The sequence below is a fragment of the Pseudorca crassidens genome, chromosome 10 (assembly GCF_039906515.1).
Source record: "Pseudorca crassidens isolate mPseCra1 chromosome 10, mPseCra1.hap1, whole genome shotgun sequence".
Classification (NCBI taxonomy): domain Eukaryota; kingdom Metazoa; phylum Chordata; class Mammalia; order Artiodactyla; family Delphinidae; genus Pseudorca; species Pseudorca crassidens.
In genome coordinates, this window is record NC_090305.1 from 63,770,821 (window position 1) to 63,786,600 (window position 15,780).

General features: G+C 53.8%; 1 protein-coding gene across 1 annotated transcript in view; it reads left to right on the top strand.

The window, feature by feature from the left end:
• The window catches only part of SCN5A (sodium voltage-gated channel alpha subunit 5), a 103,290-nt gene that overhangs the window by 32,195 nt on the left and 55,315 nt on the right, over positions 1 to 15,780 (top strand). Inside the window, exons 6-12 of the mRNA XM_067754059.1 lie at positions 1,486 to 1,577; positions 4,860 to 5,090; positions 6,476 to 6,539; positions 7,800 to 7,941; positions 8,444 to 8,641; positions 9,640 to 9,819; positions 10,449 to 10,820. Coding sequence (XP_067610160.1) covers positions 1,486 to 1,577; positions 4,860 to 5,090; positions 6,476 to 6,539; positions 7,800 to 7,941; positions 8,444 to 8,641; positions 9,640 to 9,819; positions 10,449 to 10,820 — 1,279 coding nt within the window. The remainder of the gene's footprint in view (positions 1 to 1,485; positions 1,578 to 4,859; positions 5,091 to 6,475; positions 6,540 to 7,799; positions 7,942 to 8,443; positions 8,642 to 9,639; positions 9,820 to 10,448; positions 10,821 to 15,780) is intronic.

The following is a 15,780-nucleotide window of genomic DNA, read 5'->3' on the forward strand; positions in this document are numbered from 1 at the left end:
TCGACACTCAGCCAGTGTCCCTGGACTGACGTCACTCAGACACCGGGTCGGACACAGTTGGTTAAACATCAGACATCCTGAGTCTGCTGTTCTTTGTCAAACATCAGACACCTTTGGTTAAATCTCAGACACCCTGGATATGAAACCTTTGGTTAAATATCACAAGTCACTTGCCACTGTCCCAACAGCCCTGGTCACACACTATCCATCCATCTCGCAGACATCCTGGTCATGTGACCCATCCACGCGTGTCTTCACGCTCTGCTTGGGCGGGTCCCTGCCAGCCAGAGACCGACTCCTTCCTCCTGTGATTGTGGAAGCTATGGATGGACGATTGTCCAAGTTGCAGGTGGGAGCCCCACGGCCACTCAACCCTGCTGAGCACCACTCGGGCCCAAGCAGGACACACACCGAGGAGGGCTGCTTGCTTCCCGAGGTCACTACTCCTGTGGACACCCAGGGCCATCGTGAGGAGACACCAAGACTGGGGTGGACTCATGGGAGAGGGGCTGGCACATCCCTAGGACCCCTCAACCTGCTTTTTTCTTTTCTTGTGTTGGCCGTTGCCCGTGAGTAGTTAAGAGCTAAATATTTGGGCAACCTCCCGTCTCATCTTCCAAAGCATCATTTTGGGAACTCTTCTCCCTTTGAGTACTCAAGTCACCTCCACCTCCTGACTTCAGGGACTCCTGAGCCACGCCTTGCTCAGAGATTTGTGGTTGGAAGGAGGGAGTGGGATGCCCTCGGACACCCAGCCATGGCTCCACAGCGGTCTCAGCTAGACTTCAGGGTCCCACGGATCAGAGCTGCCAGGCACAAGCTGGTGACACTGCAGAAGACATAGAGCAAAACCAGGACCAGAAACCCGCTTGCTTCCTATATCACCTGGCCTGAGCCTCCTGGAAAATGGAGTTTCCCTCTTTGCTGCATCCCCAGTCTCAGACGCCCCCCCATGTGGCTTCGTGTCATAGTCCCCAAGTGGCATGGAGAACGTGGCAGAGTCGTTCCCTCGTGGCGCTGGTTATTCACAGGACCATCACCGAGAGAGCCGCCTGGGATCTTGTTCTGTGGACATCCTTAAGGCACCCTCACTGAGGTTCCCCGTGGCAGGAGGGTTGAGATCAAGAAGAAAACCTAGGGGAGGCCCCGGGTCATGCACAGCCCTCCCCGTGGGAGGGGGAGAAGGGAGAGGGCTGGTCGGGGGGGGCGGGCTGAGGTGCCGCTTTGTAATTCCCAATAACTGTGATTTGATTCTACAGGTATGTATCAGAAAATATAAAACTAGGCAATTTGTCGGCTCTTCGAACTTTCAGAGTCCTGAGAGCTCTAAAAACTATTTCAGTTATCCCAGGTAAGATGCCCAGGTTTGCCTCCCAGATCTCAGCTACAAGTGACTCTCTCTCCGTCTCCCCCACCCCCCTCCTCTGACTGTGTGTCCTACTGGCGTGTTGTCACTGTCTTGTGTGTGAATTTCCCTTGTTACAGATACACCACTGAATTTGTGGACCTGGGCAATGTCTCAGCTTTACGTACCTTCCGAGTCCTCCGGGCCCTGAAAACTATATCGGTCATTTCAGGTGAAAATCAGGTTAAACGCCAAGGCTGGAGGGACACGCTTGGGCCTTTCCAGCTACCTGGGAGCCAAGGCGACCCTCGGGAAGGCCCCTTCAAATGTGCCTGTCCCCAGAATACCTTTCCCAGAGCTTGGGTATGGGGGCTGTCTTCAGTGGACACGGCTGTCCCCTCCGTGCTTCAGAATGGGCTTCGGACTGTCCACCTCAGCAAAGCCCACTACCATAGACCCCCGGGGGCACAGAGTACTCCATGGCAGGTCCTGGATTGAACCCAAATTCTTCCCAAGGTAGTGATTTATTTCCCAAACTGAACTCAACTATTGGAATAACTGAAAGCTTGTATGTGAGTTGCTTCAGCCTGAAGCATCATCCTCCGATAAGGAAACTAAAAGTACTGTTTGTGAGGGAAACCACACCCAGAGTAAAAAAGGACAGCTCAGGCATGGCCTTTCATGGCTGAGTGCCCGTTCCCTGCCTTGAGCCCCCTTTGGTGATACACACACAGCCGACACCGCAACCCCATTCTGTGACACGGAGAGTACTCTGTGGACAGGTGTCACCGGGCCTTGGCGTCTAACAGCCCTTGCTGCATGTGCGGTAGAGGTTTAGCAAACCGTGCATGGTAGCCTCGGGAAGAAATTCTCCTTGACGCATGTTGGCAATTGTCCCGGGAAACCTTGTGAGGCCCAGACGACCTCTCTAGAAAGCCAGGCTACCCCATCCATCTAGGAAAGCTCTCAAAGACTATAATGATTTCAGAGCCTAGAGGCCCCTTCCAGAAACTTTTCTGAGTGCATCCCCACTCAGAGCTGGAGAAGGCATTTCTTTTAAGAAGGCAGCTGGAAACAGGTTGCATGTCACCGATCTGGAGAGATGTCAGAGCTGGTGAGCCAGATGGTTGTATCCACTCCTGACTTGGAAAGCCCGGGCATCCTGGGCCCTTGGCCTGCATTTGCTATTGCTGCCCCCAGGGAGGCAGGGGCCCTGCTGTGAGCTCCCAGAAGGAGTTCAGACTCCCCCGGTGGGGCTAATTATCTAATAAGAGGAGCCCGCACTTATGCTGATTTCACACTGAGCCTCAATACTCCTCCTGGCTCTGAAGCCACCATGGGGTGAGCACAGGAGTCACTTGCCCGCACACTCCCCGCACATGGCCCAGACCTCTGCTAAGAGCCCGTAGCGAGTGGGGCACTCTGTTCCCATCCCCATGGAGCCCCCCAACGTTGTGACAGGCGTCATCGGCCAGGGTCTGTCCTCTAGGGGACTTCACAGCACACACCTGGCAAGGATAGGTAAGCACACTGACCACAACAATTAAGAAAAATCATCTTCCAGTTTGTTTTATTAAAAAAAAATAAGGCTGACAAAGGAAAATATTTCTCAGTCCGGGGTTAAGGGAGGGAGCCAGCCAACCCCAACCGAGTCCCACTGGATCTCATCAAAGCTGCCAGCAGCCCAGTGAGGCAGCACACAGCAGCTGCTGAAAGCGGTCATTAGGAAGATGCTGTGGTCACAGCATTACCGACGTCTCCCTTGAGGAGGTGTTCCCTGAGCTGAGGCTTAATAGCCGTGACCCTCTCCAGACCTCAGTCTCCTTTCCTTTAAAATGGGAATGAATCGGAATGGTTAGTTTCCAAGGGCTCTTCGCCCAGCCTGTTAGAACTTCAGTGGAGGGAGAATTTCCCACTTGATCCCCCAGCACCCATCTCTTCCTGGGTCTTCTCAGAAAGAATCCCTTTACTTGGTTGGAATCATTCTTGCCAGAAGTGGACTCTCATCAATGTGAGAAATGGTTAAAGGAATGGGTCACCAACTGATTGTCCCCAAGGACACTATCTCCACAGACCAGGAGGTGCTTTTCAGAGCCTTGGACTGAGTGATTCAGGCCACAGATACTTTGGAGGCAGAGTTTAATTTGGGTATGTGAGCTGCTGCCCACGGCCCCTCACTTTGCCCCCACCATGCCCCACACTATGGGTGGATCTCCAAGCGTGGTGAGGAGAACCAGATGCCCACCGAGGGTCCTAGAAGCTCTGCTAGAGATGAAGCGTAGTTCTGGACTACAGAGGGCTCATGAACCCCGCCACCACCATCACCACCTCCACCACTCTGGGCCCAGACCCCTGCAAGGTCCACCCAGTGCCCAGGCGGTTGCCAACATCTGCCAGGATGATTTCACAGAGAACGCTGAGTGCCTCCGAGCCCTGGGCAGGCAGCAGCATTGGCGGCACTGTGGGAAGGACTTCCTCTCCCCTCTCCCATGTTTGCCCATCGCTGCCTCCTTGTCTCTGAGTCATGGGCACAGCAGCTGTGGGCACAGCCGCACAGGTGCTCCTAACACATTAACCGGCTGGACGATGGATGGATGGAGCTTAATCTGAGATCTGGCCGCTTTGATGGGGGGGAGGGGTGGGGAGGAGGGATGGGAGGTGAGTCCCTGCTGCTGGCAGAGAAGCCCCCTCGCTCCCAATGCTCTGCTCGAACTTGTGAACTTGCTGTAGGACCGCAGCCAAGTGTCAGACCAGAGGCGTCTACACTTGCTTTTCTGTGCGGCGCTGGCTTCTGCAGGGAGCTGGGCCGTGCAGCTAACAGATCACGGCCTCTTAGCTTTGGGGGGTGGGATGGACGGGGGTGGGTTCCAGGGGGACAGGGCAGAGGAGGAAAATACAAAACAGGTACCCCTGTGCCTTTCCCAAAAGTGGGGCCTGAGCCAGAGCAGGCCCCTTAGGACATCACCCACCATGGCCTTAGCCAGACCCACCTACCCCCCGCCCCCACCGCCCCGTCAACCTCCCCAGTGCACACACCACATTCCCCTACCAAGAATGGCTGAGTCTCTCCCCATCTCAGGATCAAGGCCAAGGCTGTCCATTGCCCTGGAGGGGGCCTGGCCCTCTGTCTCCTTTCCAGGAACTACATTTAAAGGGACAGGCCTGGCATAACTTGGGACTAACTGCGGGGGATAGGCTTTGAGTGTTTTCTCCTGCAAGGAAACAGCATTTTCCATACTTATTTCATTTATTTGGCTATGGACAGCAAAGAGAACTAGGCCCCTCTGAAAATACACAGCCAGACTGGACTCCCGCCCCAGGGGGACCAGGACAGACTCTCAGCAGCAGAGGAAAGGGAGGTTTTGGTCTGAAAAGCCCAGGAGAGGCCTCCTTCCCCTGCCCCCCCATCATGATGGCTCCCCCAGCCCGGCACCCCTCAGGCCTGGCCCCTGTCCACTGGAGCGGGGAGCACGGGTGCCGTGGGTGACTCCGAGCTCCTCCTCGTCTCCCCCAGGCCTGAAGACCATCGTGGGGGCCCTGATCCAGTCTGTGAAGAAGCTGGCCGATGTGATGGTCCTCACGGTTTTCTGCCTCAGCGTCTTTGCCCTCATCGGCCTGCAGCTCTTCATGGGCAACCTGAGGCACAAGTGCGTTCGCAACTTCACGGTGCTCAGCGGCACCAACGGCTCCGTGGAAGCCGACGGCCTGGTCTGGGAATCGCTGGACCTCTACCTCAACGACCCAGGTGCTGACTGGCTCCGTGGCCCAGGCAGGGCTTTGTGGGGCCACCAGGGCCGAGCATCTCCCACACAGGCCTCCTTCTGAGGATGTCCAGGCCCTACCTGCTCCCCCAGAGACCCAGCTGCGTGTCAGGGATCCCAGCCCCTGCCCTTTGGGGCTCTGGGAGAGAGGACAGGAGAGGAGCAGACTCAGCACCTATCCTCCTGAGTTCTCAGGCTAGATGGGGAGATAACACTTGAAGAATGGGAAATATGGAGAGGTAGATAGGAGAACGGCAGCTACAACATTTGAAGGGTCAGGAATGGTGAGGAGACCAGCCTGCCAGCAGGGAGAGGGCTTTCGCTTGGGAAAGGGTGGGGGGACGGAGCTGGGGTAGTTTGTGAGGCTTCAGAGTAGAGGCCCCATTTGCTTGGCATGGGCTTTGTCACTTGACTTCAGTGATCCTTGTCAGGATGTTAAGTCCATACCCATGCACCCCAGGACAAGCTCGGTGATTGTACAAAGCCACGTGAGCCCCTCGAGTTGTTCCACTGCCCCATGGGTTACACTTCCATCCTCCGGGCTGATGACCAGCACCTCTCTTGACTAGAGCCATCAGTCTAGGCCAAAGGTAGATGCTGGTACAAGGCCAGATTCCAGGCCACAAGGACCCCGAGGGCCATTCTGAAGTTAAGGCCTCTAACATACACCAGCAGTCCACTGTAGAAAAAAGAAATAGATGGAAACTCAATGAGTAAATTTGCTTGTGATTCAGTGTGGCCACGTAGCAGCTGTTCTAAAACGTATGTGTACACCAAAGTCACCTGGAAGGCTCTGGAAAACACAGACTGCTGGGCCCCACCCCACGAGTTTCTGAGTCAGTAGCTCTGGGAAGTTCCCTTTCTGACCAGTTCCCAGTTGATGCTTGATGCTGCTGGTCTGGGGACCACACTTGGAGAACTGACACCTAAGACTAAGGCAGGTAGTGGGGAGTGATGGGGGCTGATGGATGGTCACAGAGTGGAGGCGACAGGACTGATGTCCTACGTCTCATCTGGTCCAGCCCCAGCCATGTCTGAACAAACCCCTGCCTCCTGTTCGGGGCCTCTCTTGACCCAGGTTGGCCCCCTGAGTGATTGGGGCAGGGTCCGGAAGCTCCTCGTGGGGATTTCCTGAGTGCACCTGGGGACACTGGCAGCTGAACGTCGGAGGAGGAGCCAGAGGAAGCCCAGGGAATCAGCCAGAGTTGCCTCAGACCTGGTCAGGCAGAGGGCAGAGGTCAGGCAGAGGGCAGAGGAGCGGATGGAAGACCCCCAGCAGTGTCTACCTCCCCAAATCCCAGGGTGCAGTCTGGAACCCCCAGGAGTCTGGGCCACACGTGCCTCTCACCATTGGATGCTTCTCTTCCAGAAAACTACTTGCTCAAGAATGGCACCTCTGATGTGTTACTGTGTGGGAATAGCTCTGACGCTGGGTACGTAGCACCCACCCCCCCAGGGCCACCTCACCCAGCTGGGGGAGTCTCCTTCCAGTGCTTTATCAGCTGACTATGCTTTCAGTTTATGCCCTTGACCCCAGGGACAGCAAGACCTTTCCCTGCCTCCCTTCCCTCCCAGGCCCATGGCAGCTGCCCCCCACCTCCACAGGGAGACAGCTGGGAAGGGGTGAAGAAAGAGATGGGGGTTTGGCTTTTCAGGGAAGGCAAACAGAGCCTTGAAGATGGGACTGGACTTGGGGGGCAGCCCAGGAAACCCTGCAGGGCCCCACAATAGCCCAACCCTGGCTCCATTCCCTTCCCAAAGCCCCCCAGGGCGGCACCCCCCCCTCCTGTCTTCACTTCCTCCCTCCTCATCCGTCCATTAGGTCAAAAGTGAGTATGGCCTCTGCTGGCAGCCTAGACTCTCCTCCAGGGCAAGCAGGGCCTGGACCTGCAGCCTGGGTGTGGTACCCAGAGATGCCCAGTAGCCACGTGCAGCTTCCAGGGCCCTGTGCACACCGGCACCTGGGTCAGTGTGACTGTGTCATAGGTTGTTATGGGGAGGGTCACACAGGCTCACCTAAGGGAGGTGCTCTTCGGGGCTGTAGTCCCGCATCTCTGAATATGTAGATCTTCCCTGCAGACCTCAGGGTCTGGGGGAGCAAGGCTGTGCCAGGGGTTCAAATGGCCGCAGAGCCCTTCCTATCTCTAAAGAAAAAGTCTTAATTTCTTAATTTAGGACATTAGCAAGACACAGAGTCCCCTTGGCTGCATCCTCCTCCTTGCCAAGTTCCCCTTGCCCCCATCCTCTCTCTCACACACTCACTCCACTCGTGACTCCATACCAGCGCTCCCTCTTTGGGAGAGAGGCTGTCCCCTCCAGACATTTGCCTTGGGCTCCATCCTGTTCACCTCAGCCTCATGCTCCCCCTGTGTGTCTGCACTGTGCCCAGCTCCCCTGGGGTAGGCAGGCAGGGAAGAAATCTGAGCCAGGCCCTTGGCACTTCCTCTGGGAGGGGAGAGGCAATGCAGACAGCAGCTGGGATGGTGTGTCACATGGGCAGAGGGAGCTGGATTTAGGCCTAGCAGCATACAGATGGGTAGAGAAAAGAGGAAGACGGTGTCCCGGGTGGGAGGCACAGCATGAAAAGTCACGGCGGCAGGACCCCGCAATGTGGCAGTAGGTTTGTGGAGCTAGCGTCTCAGGGGCAGAGGACCCCCCACAGCATGGGATAAAGTCTGTGTGTCTGGCCGTAGGACATGTCCCGAGGGCTACAGGTGCCTGAAGGCAGGAGAGAACCCTGACCACGGCTACACCAGCTTCGACTCCTTTGCCTGGGCCTTTCTTGCACTCTTCCGACTGATGACGCAGGACAACTGGGAGCGCCTCTACCAGCAGGTACGTGGGTGCATGGGGCCAGCAGAGAGCTGCCAGGAATGGGCTCAGTGTCTAGCACCAGGGCCCAGGCTGCACAAATGACTAGTCACAAGCGCCCCAGCAGCTTCCCCACTGGTCAGAAGAGAGGAGGCACAGGGGACGTTTGAGGGATGGGGACTCAGCAAGCAAAGAAACTTTCCTTTAGCTGGTGACCAAGTACCCAGCCCTCTATATAGGATACTCCATGCTCTGTTAGTGGAACACTGGTCCACCCTATGTGACACTTCCTGTGTCAACTGAAATGTTCTGCCTCCTTCCATGGGTGGGGTACTGCCCCCTGTGTGCAGGTCACTCTCTTCAGTAGGTTAGGACACTTCCCTCTATAGGTGGGACATGCTCTACCTGTTCTCCAGGCTGTGGCCATTTGAACCCCTGGCACAGCCAGGCTGGGCAACTTGGGATTTATGACCTTGACCCGGAAGGGGCCGCAGTGAAGATGACCTCCGCCCCCTTGCTCCCCCAGACCCTGAGGTCTGCAGGGAAGATCTACATGATCTTCTTCATGCTTGTCATCTTCCTGGGCTCCTTCTACCTGGTGAACTTGATCCTGGCTGTGGTTGCCATGGCCTACGAGGAGCAAAACCAAGCCACCATTGCTGAGACAGAGGAGAAGGAAAAGCGATTCCAGGAAGCCATGGAGATGCTCAAGAAAGAGCATGAGGTGGGTGAGCAGTGTGGCCAAGGAGCTTCCAGAACAAGCCTTCATCTGATTGTGGATGCCTATAAGTGTGGCGCCTGCTGGGTAAAAGCTGGTGGCTGTAAGTGATGCATGCTGGGTAAAACTGGCGCCTGCTGGGTAAAGCAAGTGTCTGGTGGGTGTAGGTATTTCCTGTGAATGTGGTGTCTGCTGGGTAAAAATTTGTTACCTGCTGGGTAAAGACAAGAGCCTGTTCATGGGGAGGTAAAAGTGGTGCCTGCTGAGTAAAGGTGGGTCCTGTGAGTATGATGCCTGCTGAGGAACGGTCTTCCCTATGACCGTGGTGTCTTCTGGGTGATGGTGGTGCCAGGTGGGTAAAGGTGGTAGCTCCTGGCTAAAGGTGGTCGCCGTGAGCCTAGTGCATGCTGGGTAGGAGAGAACCATGTGTCCACAGACATAGTTTATCCTAGTCAACGGATGCCTTCTGATGGGGTAGTGAGGAAGATCCAAGGTCGGAGGCCTGAACAGGCTCAGCAAATGAGCACTGGCGATGCTGCCATGGCTGTCCCCACAGTTCCACACATGGTGGGTGCCGGAGGCTAACTGCAGAGCAAACTTTTGAGAAGCTAGGCCAAGGACATCCACTTCCTTCTCATTGCTCCATGCCACATCCTGCAGCAGCCATTTTGACCAGCCGAACCTTCTCGAAGATCCCCTGCCCTCTAGTTCTGTCACTACCTCGGCTCATCAACACCCCCTCTCCCACCTGCCCCAACCCTCCACTCTTGCAAGAACTGCCCACTTAAGCCACTACTCTCTTCATCCCTGGATCTGGATCTTTCTCAAAACATCCTGGGTCTGTCTGAGCTCACCTCTCCATGATGTACTCGTTTGGGGGGGTGTGGGCAGGTCCACTTAACTGTTGGGGAAAACAGAGGTGCTGAGAGTTGCCTGGCCTACCTTGGCCTGAGGTTGCATCATGTCTCAATGACCAAGACATCCCTTCTTCCACCGTTTTTCAGGCCCTCACCATCAGGGGTGTGGACACCGTGTCCCGCAGCTCCTTGGAGATGTCCCCTTTGGCCGCAGTAATCTCCCACGAGGGAAGGAGCAAGCAGAGAAAACAAATGTCTTCAGGGTCGGAGGAGTGTGGGGATGACAGGTTCCCCAAGTCCGACTCGGAGGATGGTCCCCGAGCAGTGGTAATCTCCGGCCGTGGCTCTGGCCCTTTCAGGGTGGATCCGGCATCAAAAGGCCATCGTGCTAGTCCCCTGGTGCTGTCACAGCCCCCACGGTTGCTCCCCAAGGAGAATATTCCTTGAGCCCCCTCCCAGCCCCTCCTGTTTCCCATGGCCACTCTTAGAGTGGAGGAGCCCTGGGCAGAGGGATAGGGTAGGTTTGGGTGTTAGGATATCCCCAACCTCAGCTAAGTCCCCAGCATTGGGGCTGGGACTGAGGGTCTCCCCATGGTGTGGATTGGTAGGAGCTCAAGGATGTGCCCAAATGAGTGAGGGACATGACTGATTGCCCCAGGCCCTGCTCGGGCCAGGCCTGTTTGCAGGGGCCTTCCTGCCCCCTTCTCCCCCAGATAAGCTTCAATCTCAAAGCCCCAGAGGCACAGGCTTCAGGTAAGCAGAGATCCCAGAAGATGCAGGATTGCCTCTAACGCTGCACCCCTCCTCTGAGCACCCCCGGCTCAGCCCATCCAGTTCCTATGTGGCTGACAAAAGCCCTCAATGCTCCAAGTTGAGCTGGGGCCAAAGCCACAAGTGATAAGCTGGGAGCACGGGGAGAGCCGTCTTCATCATGTCCCCTCTCTGTGTGCCCTCAGAATCATCTCAGCATCACCCACGGCCTCAGCAGGACCTCCTTGAAGCCACGCTCCAGCCATGGAAGCATTTTCACCTTCCGCCGACGGGACATGGGTTCTGAGACAGATTTTGCAGATGATGAAAACAGCACAGCCGGGGACAGTGAGAGCCGCCGCACATCACTGCTGGTGCCTTGGCCCCTGCGCCGGCCTAGTGCCCAGGGACAACCCAGTCCCGGAACCTCAACTCCAAGCCACGTCCTCAATGGCAAAAGGGACAGCGCTGTGGACTGCAACGGGGTGGTCTCCTTGCTGGGGGCAGGCGACCCTGAGGCCACTTACCCAGGGAGCCGCCTCCTCCGCCCTATGATGCTGGAGCGGCCCCTGGACACGGTGAGTCCGCCCCGCCATGCAGCGTCGGGCGGGTCCCATCTCCCAGACTGGTCACCAGAGCCAGGTCTAAAAGTATTTACTTTTAGAGTAAAGTACTTTTAGAGTAAAGTCAAGTATTCACCAAGTATTTATTGAGCGCCTATTGTGTACTGAGCTCTGGGGGTGAATAAGCCTACCAAAAAATCTCTGCTTCCTAGAGCTTCCAGACAGACAAAAGTTAAAGAAAGAAGACAAGTGTGTATGTATGCATATATGGTATGTAATGATGATAAACAGGGATGACAGTTAAATATTTAGCAGCGAGTAAGGCATGGGCACTGAGACACTGTGGTGACACAGGACCAGCGCCCTAGAGGTCTTGTGTGTGCCAGGTGTGAGCCCTGGAGAGTTGCGGATCATGGAGAATCTGGAGAAGGGCCAGAGTGGCAAGGGAACACTTCTGAGCTTCTGGGCGACAGTTATTCATCAAATTCAAAATATTTTGGCACGTTACAAACTGATACATGTCAAGTAATATTAGCCCAAGCTCTAAGTACTGTGCGAGGACGAAAGTGGGGAAGAGGGAAAGGGAAACCCCCTTATTACAAGGCATTTAAACAATGACCTGAAGGAGGCAAGGAGCGGGGAACCAGGTGAGGGGTGGTGTAGCAGAGGGGTTAGCACCCAGATTCTGGAGACAGATGGGGTTTGCTTACCAGCTGGTTGGCTGTGAGCAAGTTATTTTATTTCTCTGTGCCTCAGGTCTCTTGTCTGTAAAATGGATTTAAAATACCCACCTCAGGGAATTCCCTGGTGGTCCTGTGGTTAAGACTCCACACTGCCACTGCAGGGGGCGCAGGTTTGATCCCTGCTAAGGGAACTAAGATCCCGCATGCCACGCGGTGCAGCCAAAAAATAAAATAAAATAGTAAAATAAAATAAAATACCCACCTCAGGATCGAAGCCAGGATGAACGCGTAAAGCAATCAGGACACGCACGAGTACGTTGATGTGGTGATAATGTTGTAGTAACATACTGTCATTGCATCATCTGTGGGAAACATGTTCCAGGCCTAAGGAACAGCAAGTGCAAAGGCCCTGAGACAGAAGCATGCCTAGTGTATTGGAGGAAATGCCATGAGGGCAGTGTGGCTGGAAACCAGGGAGTAAACGGGAGGGGAGTTGGAGCAATTGTCAGAAAGGTGACGGGAAGGGAGGGCCAGATCATGAGAGGCCAGTCAGAGCTTTGATCGCTCAGTCAGCCTATCCCATGACAGGCTGATGTCTGCCCAACCAGTCACCGAGTGCCCTTGCTGACCCCTGCCCCCAGCACAGGGCTCAGAGCAGCCCACCCAGGAAAAGGGCAAATGTGGGTCTCAGACCCTGAGGCCTACAGGAGGTGGAGGAGGGCAGACCTTCTGAGGAAGCAGGGCAAGACAGGGAAACCTGATCAGGAAGGTGGAGGCAGGCTGAAGAGGGTGCTCACAGCCAGATGGCCTGTTTTGCTCCAGCTTAGACACTTGCTCTAGCTGTGGGACTTTGCACAGGCAATTAATCTCTCTCTGCCTCAATTTCGTCATCTGTTAAGTGGAAATAAAAATAATATCCACATCAGAAGGTGGTGGTGAGGACTAAAAGTGTTAATACCTGTCTGGTGCTTAGACCAGTACTTGCCTCATGTTCAATAATAATTATTATTATCTCTGATTGTTATTATTGAGCAGGACAGAAGGAGTGAAGACTTGGGGCCCTCGTGCTCCTCTGGAGCAGGGAGTCAAGGAGAGGGTCCTGGGAATGCACTGGGTGCAGACCATAGCTTCTGGGTGGGTCTGGGGACCCACCTGGCCATTACCTGGAGGGTGGGGGTCTGGCTTCCCAAGAACACAGATTCCCAGTTGCTGCAGGTCCAGCCCTGGAGCCTCAGCCTTGTGGAATCAGGTCAACAGCTGGAGCGCTAATAGAATTCCCTAATCTCATTAGGGAGAAAATCATCTCATTGTACTGCACATGTGCGGAGGAATCCAAGTTCAAACACTTCATTACTGGGAACTCTGACTTCACCCATTCTCACTTCTGTGGGGCCCATTTATAACCTTAAAGGGATTAGCGGGCCAAGGGGGTTATCTGCAAAGTTAAAGGAATTAGTGGACCAAGATGGAGATGTTGAAAAGTTAAAGAGATTAGCAGGCTGTAGGCCTCTGAGGATGCCTTCCCTGCTTCAACTGGGTCCCTGGTGACACCTCTGCCCAGTTCTAGTCTGAAAACAAAGCACAGTGTCGGGCACATAGTGGTTTCTTCATCAACATAGGAGGCGGCAGGCCCAACAGACAGCTCACTTTAATTTGGGGCAGAGGGTGAAGGTTTACGTTGCCTGCTGTCTGTGTCTGTGCCTGGCCCCAAAGGCAGAGGGAGTGGGGGAGGCACCTTGAACAGATTCTTCTCCCTCCTACCCATGCCCCTCCCTGCCCCCGTCATCTTAGGGACAGAGCTAGAACTTAACTCAAGCCCCTGAGTGCCAAGTATTTATCCATTTAACCCATATTTATCCAGTGCCAGCCCTCTGCGTAGAGTGCCAGTCTTTAAGGCTCCAAGGATATAACAGTGAACAGAACAGACAAGAGCTCTGACCTCATGGAGTTGGCATCATAGGCAGGAAGACAGAGAGTAAACTGATCAATATTTCTAGGGACCAGTAAGGGTCATGTGATTGATAGTTGCTAGGGGGAGGGCTGGGAATGGGGGCTATTAGTTAGAATATGCAGGGAAGTCCTTTATGTGGAGGTGACCTTAAAATTGACCAACAGATGATTTTAGGGAGCCAGCCACGAAGATGTGGAAAAATAGTGTATTAGGCAGAAGGGACAGAAAGTGTAAAGGCACTGAAGAGGAATAAGCTCAACATGTTTAAGGGATGAGAGGGGCCAGGCAGGGCTGGGTGTGGTGGAAACAGAAGGGGATATCAAATGAGTTTGAGGAGTTAGGATTTAGGCTATGCAGGGCCTTGTAAACTATAGAAAAGTTTGGATTTACTCTGAGTAAGATGGGGGGAGTTGTTGATCAGAGGATTATCATGATCTGATTTACTTTTTAAGGGAATCCCTTTCAGCTGTGTAGAGAATAGAGGGGAGAGAAGAGGCCAGTTAGGAGGCTGTTGTAGTAGTTTTGGGAAAGAGATGATGACAGCTTGCACTAGGACAGTGTATCAGTCAGCTATTTCCACAATACTGCTGTGTACCAAACTACCCCCAAAGTCAACGGTTAACAACAAGCCTTTATGCTCACGCTCACTTCTCTGCAAGTTGACCATGGTTTGGCTGGTCTAGGTTGACCTTGGCTGGGCAGCTCTGCCTCAGACTGCACATGGCCTGGCTCCATACTATAGGTTAGGCTCAGGGCTGCTCCCCTTGTCTTTGTCCCGGGCTGAAAGTGTGGCAGCTACTTGGGGAAGCTCTTTTCCTGGAGGATTACTGGAGCACAAGAGCAAGGCAAATGCACAAGCACATTCAAAGCTTCTGTTCACATCATGTCCACTAACACTCCCTTGGCCAAAGCAGGAGTGTCACCAATAAGACAGGGAATTTTGCTTCAGTCACAGTGGGAGAGGAAAAGGTAAATATTTGCTGAGTGATAACCCAAACTATCACAGATGGTAAAGGAGAGAAGTTGGGAGAATTTAAGACATGCTTGTGAGTTAAGCTGGCCAGATTTGTAGTTGCATTGGACCTAGGGTACTACTGTTCCACCAGCTATCTCAGCTTTCTCAGGTGCCTCTGCTTGAATACTTCAGTGACTGGGAGCCCACTCCCTCCCTAGGCAACAGTTCAAGGCAGTCCTACCAATCGCAAAAGCTGACCTGAACTTGAGCCCAGATCATTTTGGTACCCACCCTGGGCCCTGGCTCTGCCACCCTGCGTTGTCTAGGCCCATCTTCCCTCTGACAGATTATGGAGCCTCGCTCTTGCACGCTGAACAGCGCAGTGCCTTTAGCAGCCCCAGCTTGGGCTCACGGACTGTGGTCATGCACGGCCATGCTGACATGAAGTCTTTGCGGGCCCCTCTTGGTTCTGTGGGGGGCTCTGAAGTAAGCCTCGGGAATGTCTGCTGCCACCCCCTTCATTAGGACACACCCCGTCTCCATTTGTAGGCCTGGTTCTTTTACTTACAAAAATGACACAAGCACGTTGAAAACAAATCCAACAGTGCAGAAGTAAAACTCCTTGCCCTTCCCACACAATCCCATTCCCCGGATATAGCCACTTTAACAATTTAGTGTGTTATCTTCCAGATCTTTTTCTTGTTTTCTCATCAAACTGTTTGTCTTGGAAGTGCTCCATGGGAACATATGTGTAACAGCCTCGTTCTCCTTATTGTCTGCGTCAGAGTCCCGAGTTGGACTGTATCCATAATTGATTTTAATATTCTTCCTATTGATCAGTTGTTTTGTTTTTACGGTATTTGCAACAACGCTGCAGTGAACATTGTTGCATACGTATTTTTGGTGCACGTGTATAATTATTTATGAAGTTTGATTACTAGACAAGGAAATGCAGAGCCAATGTAAAATTTTCTTGGTAGATGTAGCCAACCTGCCTCCACAAAAGCTCCCACCAGCTGTGTCTGAACATTGTGCTTTATGCTTGCATTAATGTCACCTTAGAGCACTGGTGGATTTTTTTTCAGCTTTTGTTGACTCTGGGGAGCTTGGGGTCAATTAAGACTCCCAGATTGTTTTTGCATGTACTAATGTATATGTCAGCATCTGGTTAAAAGAACCTGGTACATGTCATTTCCCGTCCACACTCAGGAATCACCACTAATGAGAGATGGTGAAAAAAAAAAGAGAATGAAGGAGATAATGATTGGCGAGAGGGGAGTTGTTAGCTGGGAGGGAGTTGGGAGCAAAGAAGCCCAGCACCCAGTGTCCCATCAAGTCCCCCATGTGGCCCCCTGTGACCTCTCCAACCTGAGTCTGGGGCAGCTG